At 50.3% G+C, this 19,305-nt stretch overlaps 1 protein-coding gene across 9 annotated transcripts in view; it reads left to right on the forward strand.

Moving 5' to 3' along the window:
- The window catches only part of ST3GAL2 (ST3 beta-galactoside alpha-2,3-sialyltransferase 2), a 65,222-nt gene that overhangs the window by 17,383 nt on the left and 28,534 nt on the right, over positions 1-19,305 (forward strand). For 5 of the 9 annotated variants that reach the window (XR_016390883.1, XR_016390882.1, XR_016390881.1 and 2 more), the window contains exons 2-3: positions 14,681-16,067; positions 18,413-18,606. Coding sequence is in view for 6 of the 9 variants with exons in the window: in XM_089902440.1 (XP_089758566.1) it covers positions 15,729-16,067; positions 18,413-18,606 (533 nt within the window). In the remaining 3 variants the exon portion in view is untranslated. The other 4 variants (XM_089902438.1, XM_089902437.1, XM_089902436.1 and 1 more) reach the window with 4 other exon arrangements.

Here is a 19,305-nt window from a genome sequence, read left to right on the forward strand (position 1 = left end):
AAGACTAAGGCTTTTAAAAATCTCGGTTGAAAAGTTCTCCCGGGTGCGTTATCTGTAGAATGAAATGCGTGTGAGATGCTGTGTGTCTCTTCTAGAATCTTGCTGCCAACTTGTGTCTAGAGAGCCACAGAGGTGGCCAAGTATGGGATGGACCTCAGTGAGCTGTTTAGAACCAGCTCAGGGCAGGCCTCTGTTCTGTGTAGTGTGATGAAGCCAGGGAACACGTGAGACAGGCTCCGTGACCCACAAGCTCTGCCACAGGATGGACACAGCATTGCTCGCTGTGCAGCCTGGGGGTGGGGGTCATTGGGGCAGAGCTGGCTCTGAGACTTCAGGTCTACGCTGCCCACTCCACCTCCCTGGAAGCTGCCACAGTGGGGGGTCGATGGGGTGGGCAGGCAGTGCCTGTGGTTAGGCAGGGAAGGAAGCTCTGGAGCAAGACCCTGGCGGTGCTGGCCTGGGGAATCCGGAGCTGGAGTGGGGCTGAGGGTGCTGAGGAACCTGTGTTGCCTATTCGGGGTCACAGACCTGCAGCCCAGAAAGCTGGCCAGGCTGGGTCTTGGACTAACCAAACCGTGGCCCTCCACCTGCCCACCCCAGGAGCACAGGCACTGAGGCTGGGAGCTTTCTGGCTCTTGTCCTTCCAGAAACCCTCCAAAGTAGATGGTACTCCCATTTTACAGATCAGGGGGGCTAAATGGTTGATAGCTGACAAGCGGCAAAGCCAAAATGTGAAGCCAAGTGTTTCTAGGTGCCTTCTTCATTTTGGGAGGCTTGACTGGAAAGGGACTTTGAGCTGTGGTGGATGGTTGTGAGATCTGACAAGTCCTAGCTAAGGAGGACTTAGCCAGCAGCCTGCGGTGCTTAGGGGAGCCACCAGAGAGAGTACTGTCCCTAGCAGCCCTGGTGTGTCTCTGCTGACAGAAGCTTAAGAGCAGTCCAACTGTTCCCACCGTCCCGGCAGCTTCTCTAGCTTTTACACACTCACTCTTCTCATTGCCTCCGATTTGTGAAACCTGGTTTGTACCTGAGGCCTCGTGTGTCTTGGTGGTCCACGAGAAGTTAGAGAAAGCTTTCACTTCTAGAACGTCAAAGCTGAAAGAGTGGGGGCTGGTTATAATGATCACTTCCATCTGCATATTTATACAGTGATTTATGAAAGTGGCTTCAAAACATTTTTTCATTACCATTTATTTCTTCTGCTTATTTTTTATTATTGTTTACTTTTTAAAATTTATATGTATTTTTTATTCTGGCCATGCCGTGCGGCTTGAGGGATCTCAGTTCCCCAACCAGGGATTGAGCCCGGGCCACGGCAGTGAAAGCTCCGAATCCTAACCAGTGGACCACCAGGGAACTCCCCTCTTCTGCTTCTTATAACCCTGGGGTTATGTAGAGAGGTGATATTCAGTTGGACAAAATTTTTTTAAATTTTTATTTTATATTGGAATGTAGTTGATTTACAGTGCTGTGTTAGTTTCAGGTATAGAGCAAAGTGATTCAGTTATACATATACATGTATCTATTCTTTTTCAGATTCTTTTCCCATATTATCACGTAGTATTGAGTAGAGTTCCCTGTGCTATACAGTAGGTCCTTGTTGATTATCTGTTTTATATATAGTAGTGTGTATATGTTAATCCCAACCTCCTAAATTATCCCTCCCCGCCATGGACAAATATTTTTTGATGCCTACTATATGAAGGCCAGTGCTAGATAGTGAATTAAATAACATGGTGTCTGTACACTTAGAGCTTAAGTGAAGGAGATAAACATGTCTGTGTCTTTTTAGGTTTCGTGTAGGATATTAATAAATATGGGCCAGATTTGGCCTGTGGTCCAAATTAGCTCATAACCCCTGGAGGGTAGGACACGGTGAGAGATGAGGCTTTGGAGGGTGGCCTGGTTTGGGGATCTCTGGATGCTGTGTGAAGGAGCCTGACCTTGGCCCCAGGACTGAGAGAGCTGCATCTCCATCTCGTAAGCTTTTGAACGCAGGAAGGTGATGAGTTTGTTAAGTCCGAAATGCCACATGGCTAAAGAGGCAATGGAGAATATAATCTAGAATCTAGGGTAGAAGGGCAGGCTCTTGATTTGGAGGGGGATGGGGCACCATAGAGAGGCAAAGGAGAAAAAGGGCTGAGGGCCAAACCTTCAGAATCCATTAGCAGCTGAAAGAAACAAGCAAGGAAGGGTCTGAGCCAAGAAAGCTGATTGCGATGGCTTGGAAGTCAAAGTGGTGGTCAGCAGGAACAAGCAGGAGATAATCAGAGAGGAAGAGGCTGGAGGTGGGGTAGCCTTCCTCTGATGGTCCAAGAACCTTGGCCTGGAAAGAAAAAGTGGCTAGCTGCCTGGTGGTAGCCTGGACTCGAATGTGGCTCCTGAGTTCACTGCTGTTCTGATGTAATTGAAACTAAAGGCTGGGCCTGCTGCAGGTGGGCTGGGGACTTGAAGAGAGTCAGATGGACCTTTTATCAAGAGTGTCCATGTGGCCAGTATGCATGTTTCCCCAGCCAGGTGCAACACTGGGAAATGCTCAAGTGGTGTGGAAGAGGGGCTGAAGGCAGGGCTGGCCTTCCTCAGCGAAGGCCTGGTCAGACCACATCTGAAAGATCCTATTTGCATGTCTGCCTGCCCCTGCCTCCATCCCATGGTGGACTGGAATGAAGATGGGGTGGGGATGGGAGAGCAGTTTTAATTGGAACTTTTGATCAGCTTACCCCAGGCTCAGTCGGCTTCGCTCAGTGTATTGGCTGGAGTTCTGTGAATCTCGTTAGAGATGGTTTGATATACCTTCTCAGGAGACTGGTATTGGCAGTGATTCCCAGTTCCTTGGTATAAATAGTTTAATCCAACTCATCCAGTCAAGATGGCACTGTAAATTTATACTCTAAACACATGGCAGTAATACATAAAAAGACAAAATGGGGCTTCCCTGGTGGCACAGTGGTTGGGAATCTGCCTGCTAATGCAAGGGACACGGGTTCGAGCCCTGGTCTGGGAGGACCCCACATTGCCACGGAGCAAATAGGCCCGTGAGCCACAACTACTGAGGCTGCGCGTCTGGAGCCTGTGCTCCGCAACAAGAGAGGCCGTGATAGTGAGAGGCCCGCGCACTGCGATGAAGAGTGGCCCCCGCTTGCCCCAACGTCTAAAAAATAAATAAATAAATAAAAGAAAAAATGCTGAAAACATAGCCATGTACTCCCCCTCCCTCCCCACACAAAATGATAAACATCCCTGTGATGAGAAATAGAGCAAGAACACACAGGGGAGAGCAGGGCAGAAGCTGCAGGCCTGCTGGTCTCTGAGACTGGATGCAAGAAGAAGTGGCTAGAAATCTGGGGTAACAGAGCTATGGAGTGCTCAACACAAAGCATGGAATTAGAGCTGGTCTACTGCTCGAACCCAGGGGCTGGGAAAACAGTTGCTGTCACCCATTCCCTGGGGCTATGGCTTATCATGAAGATGCTTACCTAGGGGGACAGAACATTAGAGCCTGGACCTAAGCTGAGCTGGTACTACAAGATATAATTCTAGACCAGGAGACCCAAAGGACCTGGGGAGGCAAAGGTGAAAACCCCCAGATAGGGGAGGGATGAGCTTACATATTCAGAAACATGTGAGGAAAACTAATACGAAGAAAGAACAAAAGCAAAGAAAAAGTTACCCCAGAAGAAATGAAAATAACAGAGTAATCAGAAAATATCTTTAGTAGAAATAGGTTAAGGATCCTGAAAGAGATTAGGGAAACAGGAGATTCGTTAAAGAAAAGAAAGGGAAGTTGTAAAAGAAACAAGAATATGTGAATATGAAAATTTTAAATTAAAAATTCTAGCAGCAAAAAATAGTGTAATTAGAATTTGAAACAATGGATAGCTGTAGCCTGGACATATAGAACTCATGAACTGGAAGCTAATGCTGAGGAATTAATCTAGAATGCAGCACAGACATGGAGGACATGTGACAGGCTTTAGCACAAGTCTAGTAGGAATTCCAGATATGAGTCAAGGAAATGGCAAAAAAATATTTGAAGTGATAATGGCTGAGAATTCCAGAATTGAAGAAACAGCACGAATACCAAACAAAATAAGTAACTAGATATAGTGAAACTGCAGATAAGAATAAAGGGAAAATATGGGACTTCCCTGGTGGTCCAGTGGTTAGGACTCTGTGCTTCCACTAGAGGGGGCACGGGTTTGATCCCTGGTCAGGGAACTAAGATCCTATATGCCACGTGGCGCAGCCAAAAGAAAAGAAAAGAATAAAGGGAAAATATTTAAAACTACCAGAGAAATAACAGAATTCAGAGAAACAACAATGAGACCGACAGACAACATTTCATCAACATTAGATGCCAGAGATGATAGAGGACTGTCTTAGGGAAACTAGAATTCTATATCCAGTTATCATTCAAGAATGAGGTGAAATAAAGATATTTTTGGATATGCTAAGACAGTTTTATCTATAGATCCTGGCTGAAAGAACTACTAAAGGTATGCTTCAGTAAGAAGAAATCTCGGGGGAAGGAGGAGGTTGCTAGCACCAGCATTGAGTGCAGAAATTGAAATAGTATGTTGGTAAGTTTAACTATAGACAGTATATCTGGATGCTTAAGTCACTCAAAGTGACTTAAACTCTAGAAAATATTTAATTAGCTTATAATGAGAAGTGTGGAGGTAGGGAGTGCCAGGGTTGGGGCAGTGGTCTAATATTGACATGAAGAACCCTGGATCATTCCATTGTTCTGCTGTGCCATCTTAAGGGTATAAGATCTTTCTTCTCATGGTTGTGAGATGGCTGCTGCTGCTCTAGGTAACATATCATCACCCTATAGCTTCCCAAGCAGGAAGGCAGGGAGATGCTAAGAGAAAGGAAGCTTTCTAATGTGCCTCTTTTTTGGGAAGGAGAATCTGTCCAAGAAGCCCCCAGCAGACATCTCCTTATGTCTCATTGGCCCGAGCTGGTTCGTTCTTACACCAATTCCTGGTAAAAGGGAACAGGCTTACTGTGGTTGGCTTTGACCAGGCTTGCCTCATCTCCTGGGACTGGGTTCTTTGCTACCTGAGCAAAATCAGGATTCTGTTGGCAGGAAAGAAGGGGGAGTGGCTGCTGGTAGGCAACCAACAGTGTCTGCCACAGATAGCAAAACACACAAACAGAAATCCAGTGTCTAGTTTGTTTTTTAATTTTACAAAAGGAAAACTAAAATTGTTCACCACATTATCAAGGAAGAATAAGGTAAAGTAAGGAAGGGAATTTCATTGTTAAATCACGTCAAGTTTCTGCCTTGTTAAACAGAATAGTACTGCTGAAAACGGTAGACCTCATTAGGACAATGTATATATGCTAACAATTTAAGATAACCACTAAAAGAAGAGGAATATAATTTCCAAGCCAGGAGGAAAAAAAGTGGTGGGAGTAGGGGTAGTGTGTCAGTCCAACAAGTCAGGAAAAGAAAAAAGAACTAAAGGAAAACTAGTGAAGAGAAAACAAAGGTAGTAACATGAGTCCAAATACCTAAGGGTAAAGGGTTATACTCATGTGTTAAAGAGAAAAAAAACTACCAGACTGGATAAAATGCAAATAAGAAGTGGTCTGGAGCCTGGAGAGAATGGTCAGTGGACACAGGGGCTTAACAGGAACCGCCCTGGCCTTCATCATACAGGTGGTTCTGTTCTTTTTTCTTTTTTTTTTCTTTTTTTGCGGTACGCGGGCCTCTCACAGCCGTGGCCTGTCCCGCTGAGGAGCACAGGCTCCGGACGCGCAGGCTCAGCGGCCACGGCCCACGAGCCCAGCCGCTCTGCGGCATGCGGGACCCTCCCGGACCAGGGCACGAACCCGTGTCCCCCGCATCGGCAGGCGGACTCCCAACCACCGTGCCGCCAGGGAAGCCCGGTTCTGTTCTTTAAATAACTTTCTATTTATTCCTCGCCCCATCTCCCTGCCTCTTCTCAACAGTTTCTGTCTGGCTTTGCCTTGCTACTGAGACGGTCGGTATTGTTTTCTGGATCGCTCCCTGCCTACTGTAGATATGTATAACAAATTCCTGGACTCCTCCCCTGCGCCCAACACCAACAAATCACACTGGGACTCCTTTAAGGGGCAGGTGTGGTGCAGAGCTGGGACCCCACATCCCAGCTGTCCCCCTGCCCCACCCTCTCCCCGTGCCTTAGAGCCCAGCATTCCTCCCCTTAGAGCCTGTTTCTTAGGGTGCAACATCGATCCGCTTGCGATGAAGACTGATGGTTTATTTCGCTGGGACTTATTTGAAAGTTAGCCAGAGTGATGATCATAGGCTGGAAGAAATGTTAGTTCTTGCTTTCTGGTTTCCTGGCTGCCAACTCAGGACAGCGTCAGAAGTTCTGGAGCTGAGATTTCGGACTCGACATCAAGGCAAAGTGAGGTGTCCTGCAGGAAGACACTGCCAGAGGGGTTGTAACTGGGGAGCGAGGAGGCCTGAGTCAGTAGGATAACTGAGGGGTGTGTGCCGGAGGGTGGTGCCAGCATTTTGCAATGTGATGACTTCAGTCAGCCAAGCATGCAGAGGTGAAGCAACCAGTTCTCAGACACATCAAGGATGTGCCTCTCTGGGCTTCAGTTGAGTGTGAGGGAGGGGTTGTCAGGTCTCTTCTTCCAGATAATGACTGACACCCCAGGGCGTCTTCTGGTGTCAGCTGTTGCCACACCAGCAAGCAGGGAGTTTGCTGGGTTACTAGGTTGGCAAGGTTCTGGGACACAGGGAACCCTTTGATGGTTGTGCCCCAGTTAGTGGGAAAAGCCTCTCTGGAAGGCAGTGGGAGCTTTTGGAAGGAGCACTGGCCTTGGAGCCATCAGACCTGGAATGATATTAAAGCTCTGTCACTTATCGCCTGGCTGACCTGTTTCAGCTGTCTTGGGACTTTTGTGAATACCAGATGAGAGGCTATGCCTGCAAATGCTTAGAAACTCATAAAACACCATGCAGTGTGAGTACTAATCTGTGGTTTGATGCCTTTACATTGAGGCTCTGGGACACGTCCTTAGGCTTTGTGTCAGTGGGAGGAAAGAGGGTGCTTATCAGCGTCTTGGGCTGGGATTTTTTTCTTTCTCTCCACCCCCTCCAGATTCAAGCAGTCTCCCTCCCCCCATCCTCTGCTCTTTATTTTGACGTTTCTTTTCTCTGCCTGCCAAGAAGACTGTGTTCAGCTGCGCTGGTCTGAGGCTGTGCTATGTCCTGTGCTTCATTAGGTTAAGTTGATGGGTTGTCTCCTGGGAACTGACCAGAGACTGGTTCTAAAACCATGCTAGCCTCCAAAACCCGGTTCCGTCCATTCTCCTTTGGGGCAAGCTTTGCTGCTCAATCCCATACGCCTGCTTTTCCTTTCTTCCACCTGCAGGCTGGCCAGGGCCTCCTTCGGTTTCCCTTGTTTCCTTGTATTAGCATAGTTGTTCAAGCATGCATCCCCTGATTGGTAGAAGGCTCTAGGGAAGACCATCTGTTCTCCAAGGCTGCCCCTGACCTTCTGGATTCTGCTCTCCAGTTCCTCTGTTCAGCCTCAGCATTTTGAGCTCGGCCAGCCATTCAGGGGGTATTTATCGTTAAGTGGTCTCACCAAATTTGCTAAATTTGTAACCACAAACCTCTCAGAAGACACTAGTATTGCCTTGCCTCCCACTAAATTTACCTCGTTACTCTCCTTCTCTCTTAGAGGACTGTTTCACATCTGATCTCTGTAAATCTCCAACCCCAGCAATAAAGATGCATCCCTCCCTGTGCCTGTGCCCATTCTCTGCTTCACCTCCTGCTAGGCAGGTCTACCCTTTCCATTAGGGCACTGGCTCCCCCCACCCTCTGCCCTGTTCTTGCTGCTCAGGAACTCTGCTGCTGTTTCTTTTTTATTTATCTATTTATTTATTTTGGCTGCGTTGGGTCTTTGTTGCTGTGCTTTCTCTAGTTGTGGCTTTCTATAGTTGCGGCGAGCGGGGGCTGCTTTTCCTTGCGATGCACAGGCTGCTCATTGTGGTGGCTTCTCTTGTTGCAGAGCATGGGCTCTAGGCTCGTGGGCTTCAGTAGTTGCGGCACACGGGCTCAGTAGTTGTGGCTCGCGGGCTCTAGAGCGCAGGCTCAGTAGCTGTGGCGCACGGGCTTAGCTGCTCCACGGCATGTGGGATCCTCCCGGACCAGGGCTTGAACCCGTGTCCCCTGCATTGGCAGGTGGATTCTTAACCACTGCGCCACCAGGGAAGTCCCAAGGACTCTGCTTCTTAATTATCCTTTCACCTGCAGCGTTAACTTCTCCCTCTACTGAACCATCCCCACCAGTATACAAACATTCTGTAATATCTCCCATTCTATTTTATCTCATTCCCTTTATTTAGTAACACTTTTATTGAGATATAACTCACATACCATACGGTTCAGCCACTTCAAGTGTACAAGTGAGTTGGTTTTAGTCTAGTCACATGGTTATGCAATTAGACCACAAACAATTTTAGAACATTTCATCATCCCAGAAGGAAACGCCATACCCATTCTCAGTCGCTCCCCATCTCCTCCAACCCCCAGCCCTAGGCAATCACTAACCTACTTTATGGATTTGCCTATTCTGGATATTTCATATAAATGGAATCACATCATATGTAGTCTTTTGTGTCTGGCTTCTTTCACTTAGCACCATGTTTTCAAGGTTCATCCATGTAGCACGTATCAGTGCTTCCTTTTTATGGCTGAATAAGATTCCATTGTATGGATATTTGACATTTTGTTTATTTATCAGTTGATGGAACTTTGAGTCCTTTCCACTTTGGAGCTGATATGAATAATGCTCCTATAATCGTTTGTGTACGTGTTTTTATGTGGATATATATTTTCCTTTCTCTTGGGTATAGACCTAGGATTAGAATTGCTGAGTCATACGGTAACTCTTTGTTTAACCTTTTAACTGCCAGACTGTTTTCCAAAGTAGCTGCACCATTTCACATTCTCACCAGCAATGTATGAGAGTTACAGTTTCTCCATATCTTCACTAATAATTGTTATTATCTGTCTTTTTGATTATAGCCATCCTAGTGAGCAGGATGTGGTGTCTGATTGTGGTTTTGATATGTATTTCCCTGATAACTCACGGTCCTGAGCACCTTTTCACCTGCCTGTTGGCCACTTCTCATCCAGTCAGGTGTTCACCCCCTCCAAACCTCTGGATCAGCCATTGTGAAGGTTACTGCTGACAGCCTTCTCTTATCTATGCCAGGCCCTCCGTCAATAATTTCTTCTGGTCCTGTAGTTTTAAGAATGAACTGTGCTCTGATGACTCTGAGATGTACCCCTCCAGCTCTGACCTCATCCATGAGCTTCAGACATCTGTGTCCTGCTGCCTATTGCCATTTCCACCTGGACATTTAAAGGGCATCTCAAATTTAACATGTTGTAAACAGAACTCTTGTTTTTTTTTTTCTTACCCAAACCCATTTCTTTCCTGACTTTTCTGTATGAAAGAATGGCACCCCACACACACACACCACAAGGCCCTGTGCCCCGGGTTCAGTCTTCCTCTCCTACCCACCACCCTCCATCTCACCCATCAGTTAAACCCTTCAGAATACATGCAGCTGCTTCTCACCACCTCCACTGCCTGCGATATTGAAGTAGCTTCTCTGTGGTCCCCTGCTAGTGTTACACAGCAGCCAGAGTAGTCCCTTAGCAAAAAATGTTTTAACCTAAAAAAAAAAAATTAGAATTTATAATGAAATGCATCACACATTCAGAATAGTATATATCATATAAATTCCTTAAAGACTGGGCTTCCCTGGTGGCGTAGTGGTTGAGAGTCCACCTGCCGATGCAGGGGACACGGGTTTGTGCCCCGGTCCGGGAAGATCCCACATGCTGCAGAGCGGCTGGGCCCGTGAGCCATGGCCACTGAGCCTGCGCGTCCGGAGCCTGTGCTCCGCAATGGAGAGGCCACAACAGTGAGAGGCCTGCGTACTGCAAAAAAAAAAAAAAATTCCTTAAAGAATAAAAATTTTAAATACTCTGTTTCTACTATCTGGATTAAGGAGTAATACATTCCCCAGTACTTCTGAAGCTCCTATAGACCCTTCTTCTTGTCTCATCTACCTTCTTCCCATCCAGGGGAATTTCCTGGATTTTACAGTGTTTCCCTGATTTTATCTGTTGTTTTATCATCTATGTGTATAGAGGCCTTAAAACAATTTCTTGCTTAGCTTTGCATACTTTTGAACTTTTCATGAACTCATACTGTAAGTATTCACCCCTGACTTATTCTTTTTCTTCAACATATAGTTTTTTGGTCATATTCATCCCTGTTTATGTCTGAAACTGGAGTTCATTCATTTTTACTGTATTACGTGAATGGACCACAATTTATCCATCCTATTCTGATGGACATTTGAGTTGTTTGCAGTTTTCAGCTATTACCCGGTGCTGCCTTGAGCATTCTCATATGTCTTTTGGTACACGTGTTCACATGTATCTGCTTGTAGAAATACTAGAGTTTACTACATACCCACCAGGATGCCTAAAATTAAAAAGATAGCAGATATCCAGGACATGGAACAAATGGCACTCTCCTATGTTACTGGTGGAAACATAAAATGCTACAGGCACTTTGGACAACTATTGGGTAATTTCTGGTAAAGTTAAACATACTGGTGTATGTACCCTATGGTCCTGTAATTCCACTCCCAGGTATCTACCCCAGAGAAATGAGAGTATGTGTCCACAAGGTGAGTTGTACAGAAAGGTCAGGGCAGTTTTACTCATAACAACCAAAAACTAAAAACAACTCAACTGTCCAAACGTGGAAAAGAATAAACTACTGATACACACAACATGGACGAATCTCCAAAACATTGTGCTGAGCAAAAGAAGCCAGCCAGGCAGGAGTGTTTATATGAAGTTCAAGAACAAGTAAACCTAATCTATGGTGACCGGACTCAGCAAAGTAGTATAGCAGTGAACGATGACCGGGAAGGAGCACAAGGGAACTTCTGGGGTTGTGGGGTGGTGGTGGAAATGCTCTGTATTTTATACTGGGTGCTTACACACGTGGGTAAACATGCATCACGCTCTACATTGAAAGACTTTTGCATCCTATTATATGTGAATTAAACCTCAATGAGAAAAACAGATTGTCCCAAGTAGCAGCACGATTTTGGGGGAAAATGAAACAGTGTATTCAACTAGTTGTCAGGGTTCAACTTAAGCTTTAAATCTGCTTAATAGGAGAAGCAGGCTGAACTCACCAGCTTTATAATTCATTGATTCTAAATATTCAACCTTTGGGTGAGAAACCATTCATTCCTACCCAAACTAGGAGGACTACATTTTCTGAGGATGTCTTCTCACATGGGACATCACAAAATAAATTAGCTCAGGACAAATGGGGGAACTTTCTAATCTCTCATTGTGTCCCCAGTGTTCCATCTTTTTCTGTGAGAAAGATGTTTTTTTAATTTTTCTTTAAAAAGAAATACTGCTGGGATATACTTATGTCCATATTTTTTAAGTAATGCCAAATTAGCCTCCCAAGCATTGTACCAATTTATTTTCTCACCAATGGTGAGTGAGTGTTCTTGATACTCTGCATCCTCTCTAAACTCTTAGTACTGTTAGTTTTAAAAAATTTGCTCCAAGGGTCCATTTTAAAATATAAATCAGGTCATGACACATCCCCCCCCCAAAACCCTCCCATCAGATTAATAATAAATCCTAATCCCTTCAAAGGCCTCTGTGTCCGGGCCCCTTGTACCTACCTCTCCGACACCCTCCCCAGTTTTGCTGGCCTTCTTGCCATGCTTTTTTTTTTTTTTTTTTTTTTAATTTATTTATTTATTTTGGCTGCGTTGGGTCTTCGTTGCTGCGTGCGGGCTTTCTCTAGTTGCAGCGAGCGGGAGCTACTCTTTGTTGCGGCGCGCAGGCTTCTCATTGCAGTGGCTTCTCTTGTTGCGGAGCATGGGCTCTAAGCGCGCAGGCTTCAGTAGTTGTGGCTCGCGGGCTCTAGAACACAGGCTCAGTAGTTGCGGCTCACGGGCTTAATTGCTTCGCAGCATGTGTGATCTTCCCGGACCAGGGCTCGAACCCGTGTCCCCTGCATGGGCAGGCGGATTCTTAACCACTGCACCACCAGGGAAGCCCCTCTTGCCATGTTTTTCACAGGTCAGGCTGTTTCCTCCTTGTGTACTCTGTTCCCTCTCACAGCACCCTGTAACTTCCCTGTCATGGCACTTTGTAATCCCCTGTGCCTTGCCTTTGTATTTGCCACTAGACCAGAAGCTCCATTAGGACAGGACGCGTGTTTACTGTCCCACACTAGCACCCCCAGCCCTCGCCGGCCCATTAAGTATCTGTCGAATGAATAAATAAGCCAGCACCAGCCAGGTGGCCCTGGAAGACTGGCCTGCTTCCCTCTGTGGGCACCAGAGGTGGGAGCTGATGCCCAAATGTGTGCCCTTCCCCCGACTCTTTTACATTGGGGTTTGCATGGGCTTAAAGTGAAAGATCAGAGCAGCTGTGAAAGGGAGAAATGAGAATTAGGCATTGGCAACTGGAGGGCACGGGGAGTACCCCAGAGCAAATGACGTGCATAAAAGCTCTTAACCAGGTGACTTCTGGGATTCGGGGTGCATGTCTGGGGCCTCTGACCGTTCTTGCTGCGTTCTGCCCTGTGCCCTCAGTTGCCCTCAGCAAACGTTCCCAGAAGCAGCCCAGCCTTGGGATTTCCAGAGCAAAGGCTTTTGCCGGTGACCCTTGTTTGGGAAGACCCTCTCTGCTCTTCCCAAACACAGTGACGAAACTGGGGCTTTTCCTCCCCTGACAAGGCAGCCGGTTACGTCAGATGCCCCCTTTGTTGAGACTGCAAGGAGTTACAGTCTTCCCCAACGTGAGAGATGTTTCCTTCAGAGCCTCCTGTGCCGGTTTCTGCCCAAGTCCGCCTTCGGGGGCCACAGTGGGCCACGCACCAGAAACCAGGTCTCCCCAGCCAGGCTCCTTGCAGCATCCCTTGCTCAGCCTGGAAGGTCACCACCTCCTGGGCCGCTTGCCTCATGGCTGGCTCTCCTCAGGTCACAGGATGCTGGGAGCAAGACCCTGCAAAACGGAGTTCTTTTCCTTAGATGTTGGTCATGGATATGAGCAAAGGGAGGCCTAGAAGAGACAGTGACCTGGCTTCTACTTACAGACAGTGCCACCAAAGGCTGTGCATGGAGTCCGGCATGCCAAAGGGTGCAGTAGAACCTTTGGAAGGAGCACACTGGACCAGTGCCACTGGGTCTGTGGGTTAGAGCTGGGAGCCCCGGTGAGGCCTGTGGACGAAGCTTCACTCTTGACCCTGGGAAGCCGGCTTCTGTGTCTCTTTGCCTCTTACCCTGGAGCCTCTGGGTAGTTGAAGGAGCCCATGGGCTTCTTTCTACGCCCTGGCCAGTCACAGGCTTTGGAACTGGATAGACCTGGACTCAAATCTCAGCTACACTCAGGAGGTTTTGACTAGGCAAGTTCCTTCACGTCTGTGAGCATTGTTTCCCCACCCAGAATAATGTCTCCTTATTGGAACGTGTTAGTTCTGTTCCCTGATGGCTTTGTGGTTTGGCTTGGCCCCAGAAATTGGAGCTGCCATAAATGGAGGGGGCGGCAGAGGTTCTTGAACATAGAGCCTGAGATGCCTACTGTGCAGCTGGTGGCAGCAGCCAGAGTTGCTGGAGGAGCTGGCTGGAGCTGGAGCTTTCCGAGCGCAGCTGTGAGGCCCAGGGGCTGGGTCAGAGCCAGGGCTGGCTGGACTTGGAGAGGAGCTGGTGGGGACACGCAGGCCTCTAGGATTAAGTGCTCCCCATGACATGGAGCCAGGGCCCGGGGGCTCCACTCTCAGCTTTGTCCCTGACTCTCACCCTGGCTCCCTAGCACATGGCATGGATTCAGGCTCCTTTCCTTAGGGTAGATCCCCACAGCACCCTGCTGCCTCTTCTCCCTGCTCTTGCCCAGGGCAGCACAGGGGCTCAGGCTGTCAGTAGCCCATGGCATTTATTTGGTAATCTGCAGAGGAAGGCAACTGTCCAGAGGGCTGAGTGGTGGTGGTGCTGAGCGTCCTGACACGGTCAGGTTCTCTCCCTGACACCAGAGCTGGAAGGATTGTTAATGAATCACGCAGCTAACCCAGGAATGCTTCATCTGTAGCCCACACTACAGAGGGGAGAGGGCAAATCCCAGGGCTCAGGTTAACCGCCCCCCTCACTTTGGGGGGGCTTCTCTACCTCTTCTCAGGGGTAGAGAACGCCCGGGCAGGGGCTCATATCTGCAGCCCCCTACGATCTTTTCTCTGGGCCATTTTCTCTTAAGTTTCCTGAAATTAACCTCATATCGCTGGAATAGGAACTTCCTAAACCTGGCTTTTCCAGTGACTTGCCCTGTGGCTCTAGGGAAATCACTTTCTGTCCTTGTTTACCTTCTGGCTAATGAGTGAGGGTGGCCAGCTAATCTGGTCTTTAGAGGCCCGAGTTAAGGAGAGCAGAGTGATACTCTCTGCAGTTAGAGGGAAGAGCCCTTTCTCTTGTCCACCCTTCAGTTAAGTGGGCATCTCCTCTACTGCCAGCTCTGTCCCCTCTGGGACTTGGGGGCAGGGCTGGGGGAGAGCACGTGTGCATGTGCGATCTGTCTGCACATTATTTTTCCTTTCTGCAATTTCAGAGTCATGCTGCGGCAGCCTGGCGCCTGACGAGTGAGGGGAACCTGCCAGGGGATTACTGCTAGCTCAAGGCAGGACAGAGGTCTCAGGGGAGCGGAGATGGGCAGAGCAGCCTCCAAGCCTGGGCCAGCAGCACCAAGACGGAGGCCTGGGCCCTGGCCTAGAGCTCGGCTCACACTTGCTCAGCTGACCCTGATGGCGTTCGAAGCAACACCCTGCTGAGAAGCGGCTGTTCCCAGGCCCCAGAGGACCTCAGAGCAGGAGCTGGAGTTTGACCACCCCTACACAACTGCAGTTGGGGCTGCGACCGTCGGGGGAAGGGGCTGGCGCCTCGGATGGGAAGTAGAAGGGCAGAACCTAACGCCAGGAGGATCTTGGTCTCTGAAGAGTTTTCTGGAACCCACGGAGCTTCCTGGGTTTCTTCTCTTTGGATTGGGGCTTGGTTCCCTCTCCTCCCCTGGCAGAGGGGTTGGGCCCTGAGGGCCAACTGAGAGAGGGAAGACTCTTAAATGAAATTCAGGCTGCCTGAAGCCCACGTGCTCTCTGCTATGATTGGGGTTCAAGGGCTTCCCTGCTGCAGGGGACGAGGGGCCACCTCGGCATCTGCTCATGAGCCACAAGGACCCCGAATGCTCCAGACTGGATCGTTTCAAGCCGCCAAAGAGGGGGACCCCCACAGCTGGCAGCCAGCAACCCCAAGGGACTAGAGGGCTGGGATGGACTGACCTCCCCCTTGCCAGGGCTCTGGGAGAAGCAGAGCCTCTGTGGCCCAGCTAGTGACGGAGAGACCCAATGAAGCCATAAGCAGGGCCAGGCGGCTCAGGGACAGGGGAGCCACTGTTGCCGACGTGCTTTCTCCTGACGCTGAGGGAGGGCGTGGTGTGGGACCTCTGCCCCTGTCCCCTCCCTGGCACTTGCCCATATGCCCTTTGCGTGTGGTGCCAGAGCAAGCAGGCTACGCTGGCCCATCAGCGGGCTGGGAAAGGAGTGGCCACGGTGACACCTGCCTGACTGCCGGGCTGAGGCCCCAGCTCCCCGGGGCACCGAACCATGAAGTGCTCACTGCGGGTGTGGTTCCTCTCCGTGGCCTTCCTGCTGGTGTTCATCATGTCACTGCTGTTCACCTACTCCCACCACAGCATGGCCACCCTGCCCTACCTGGACTCGGGCACCCTAGACGGGACCCACCGGGTGAAGCTGGTGCCTGGCTACACCGGCCTTCAGCGCCTCAGCAAGGAGGAGCCTGCCGGCAAGAGCTGTGCCTGTCGCCGCTGCATGGGCGACGCCGGCGCCTCTGAGTGGTTTGATAGCCACTTCAACAGCAACATTTCCCCGGTCTGGACCCGAGAGAACATGGACCTGCCCCCAGAGGTCCAGCGGTGGTGGATGGTGAGAAAGCTGTGGCCCTTCCTGCCTCCCCTTTGCTGCCTCCTCTCCGGGGATCTGTCCCCCCATTTGGGAGTCACCCTTAGAGCCCCCTCTTGGATTGGGGGTGTCTGTCTTCTGGCCCCCAGAGCCTTGACAAAGTGTGAGGTTCACTGGACCAGAGCCAGCTCCTAGGATCACAGATTGTGAAGGGGGAGCGAGCTTTGGCCTGGAAAGAAAGAGAACTAATATTTTCTAGTGCCTGTAGAGGCCAAACATAGACCAGAGATGCCTTGCTGGGCCAGGGAGGTGAAATAGACAGGAGAAACAGGTTCCCCAGGGAGAAGATGGTGAGAAGTGAGCATGGTAACAGGAAGAAGGCCTGCCCTTTATAAAGGAGGCAGCGGCTCAGCTCCAGTGATTGTTGCTATGCAGGCAGTATCCTAATTTGTAAATGTTTGCTCAAAATAATTTGAAACACCATGCCACTCACTTGGTTCCTTCCAATTGCTGGAAAAGCCTTTCTTCTGGGTTGGGATAGGAAAGCATCAGCAACTCCTCTGGGGGCTAAGGGAGGTGAAGGGGAGGGGATGGGGGGACAGGTGTACCCAAGCCTCCCCATTCTTCCGGATCCTGTCACCTTGCTGCTGCTTTAGCTCCCTTCACCTTGTCCCTGTCATCTCTGGAGCGTCACTCCCTAGGCTTTGCCAGGGCCATCTGGTTGCCACACATGTCAGAGGTGGAGCAGCGTCAGTACTTGACCCGGGGGGGGCCTGCAGGCTGCAGGCATTTCCTGCTGGGGGACTTGGGAGGCAGCTCATGGTCCCTGGTTTCCCCAGCTGGCAAATGGGGAGGGTGATGACTCTCCCTTTTTCTCACAGTTAGGACAGCTGTGAGGATGAGCTCCTGCAATCAGGCTTATCAGAGCAGCTCAGAGATCCTGCTTCCCAGCCCGGACTCTCAGAGTCCCTAAGGATGGGGAGTCTACAGAGCAGGAGTCACCAGGAGCCACACATGCCCTTCGCATGACAGCCTGGAGCCCTTGAAGGGTCCTGCCCGTTGCTCATAGTCACACCCTTCATTTTACAGGGAAGATAGAGGTTCAGAGAGTGCCCTGAGCTTGCCTTGGTCATAGGTCTCAGTGGTGGCCACGAAGAGCCAGAACAGGCCTCTGGACAGGGGTGGACCGAGAGGCAGGCCAGGCCCCCCGCTCACGGGGGTGGAACTCAGGGCTGTTTAAGCCCCGGAAGCCACCTCTCTGCTGCTCCCCACAGCCACCCTCTTTTGCTGTGAACTTAGAAATTCTTGTCTCAGGGCTAAGCTGCTTCTCCACACTGAGTTCATGTTCTTGTGCTCAGGGGCCCTTCCTGTGCTCAGAGAAGAGGCAGAGAAGCAGGCCCACCCATCCCCTCCATGCATTCTGTCCCCTGAGCAGCTCCTGCTTAGCCGCAAACCTGCAGCATTGCCGCTAGGATCATAGAGCATTTTAAAGCCCTTACAGATGGTGGCCCAGGGGCCGAATCCAGCTCACTCAGTGTTCTTAAACTATTTGCATGAGTTACCATCATTTAGGACCTCTGTTTTTTCAGCTTCTCTTGAGAAACCAGAAAATCTGGTCCTTCTGGGCTGACAATCCCACAAGGCGACAATTGGTTGGAGCCACCCCTTTTCGATGGGAGCTCCTGTTGGCTGTAGGCCCCACCTGCCTCTTCACTCCTGCACGTTACCTGCCTGGCACTATAGGCGTTTAAGTGCTGCCCTGGCCTCATTTCATGGTCTCTTGCATCACTGGTGGTGGGAGGTGCAGGGGACCGGTTTCATTCCAGCTGTTCTGACTTTGAAAGAATATCTATGCCTCTTTGCCTTTTCCCCAGGGCTCAGGGCTCCGGATATCCTGTGGATCTTGCCTGGAGTTTCAGGCTGAGTCCCAGGGGCGCCCCCTGCAGGCTGCTTGGGAATAAGCCCCTGAAGCTCCCCGGGGCTTTCCACATTAACTGCACCTCAAAATGACTATGAGACTAAGAGCTGCCCCGAGAGGACAGCAGAGCAGGGGCCTCTCTGCTTCGCGGCACAGGCCTGCAGACCCCTGGAGAAGGTGTTGAATAGCACCTTGACCCCCCGAGCCCAACCAGTACTGCAGAGCTACTCCCGAAAGCAGGGCCCTCCCTGGTCTGGTCTCAGTAGGGAGACTTCGCTATTGTTGAACAAGGTCCTTACTGCTCAGGGAGGATTTCCGCCCCCTGACAGCCCGGGGAGGAGGCCTGCGCCGGTTGGACACTGGAGGGTGAGGGCAGGGAGAGAGCAGGCGGGAGTCCCCTCCCCATCACACCCCTCCTGCTTTCTCCCCTCCGCTCCCCTCCCCTCCCCAGATGTTGCAGCCTCAGTTCAAGTCACACAACACCAACGAGGTGCTGGAGAAGCTGTTCCAGATAGTACCAGGCGAGAACCCCTACCGTTTCCGGGACCCCCGCCGGTGCCGGCGCTGTGCTGTGGTGGGGAACTCGGGCAACCTGCGGGGCTCTGGCTACGGGCCGGATGTGGACGGGCACAACTTCATCATGAGGTAAGTCCCAGGGATCTCAAAGCTGGACCCAGGACCGGCCTCCAGGAGGGGGCCCTGGCCTCCTTGGCCTTGTGCGGCCGCGTAGGAGCGGCCAGCTGCGGGGGGTGCTGTGACGGAGGCTCAAGTCTCTCGCTTGTGTTTGTCGGGGTGGATGAGGAGGCAGAACTGTCACTCTGAACTTTGCTTGAGGCCCGCGCTCAGCTTCCAACTCTGAATGCCTCTGCAAAGAGCTGAAACTAGGCTCCTGGCTGATGTCTTGTGAAAACTCCCCCCAGAGGCCCTTTCACCTACCTGCCTGGTCCCTTTTAGCAGTTGGGCCAGGAGTGTGGGCCCCAAAATAGTGTCTTGCTTAATAGCCACAGGTGATGCCTCTGGCAGACTCGCAGAGGAGGGACATCCTGGGCAGAAAAAGGAGCTGTCGGTGCCTGCTTTGGGCTCCCATCCCTTAACCTTTACCTCATAGCATTTCGATTGTGCAGGGGCTCATTCATTCTACAGACGTCTGTGCCCAGCGTTGAGGAACAGAGAAGGGCTGGGAGGGCACTCATTCCAGACGAAGACAGGAGCAGGGAGCCCGAGCGTGAGCAGGGACTAGAGGTAGATTTGTGACCCGGACATGGGCTGCTCATTCTGCTTCTGAACTTCCGTGTTTTCAGACTTATCTCCCTAGACTTGCAGCAGGAAATGCCACAGTAGGGA

Source organism: Delphinapterus leucas, chromosome 20 (assembly GCF_059928025.1).
Source record: "Delphinapterus leucas isolate spDelLeu-1000000601 "Yukka" chromosome 20, BTC_Dleu_Yukka2, whole genome shotgun sequence".
In the NCBI taxonomy this organism is placed as follows: Eukaryota; Metazoa; Chordata; class Mammalia; order Artiodactyla; family Monodontidae; genus Delphinapterus; species Delphinapterus leucas.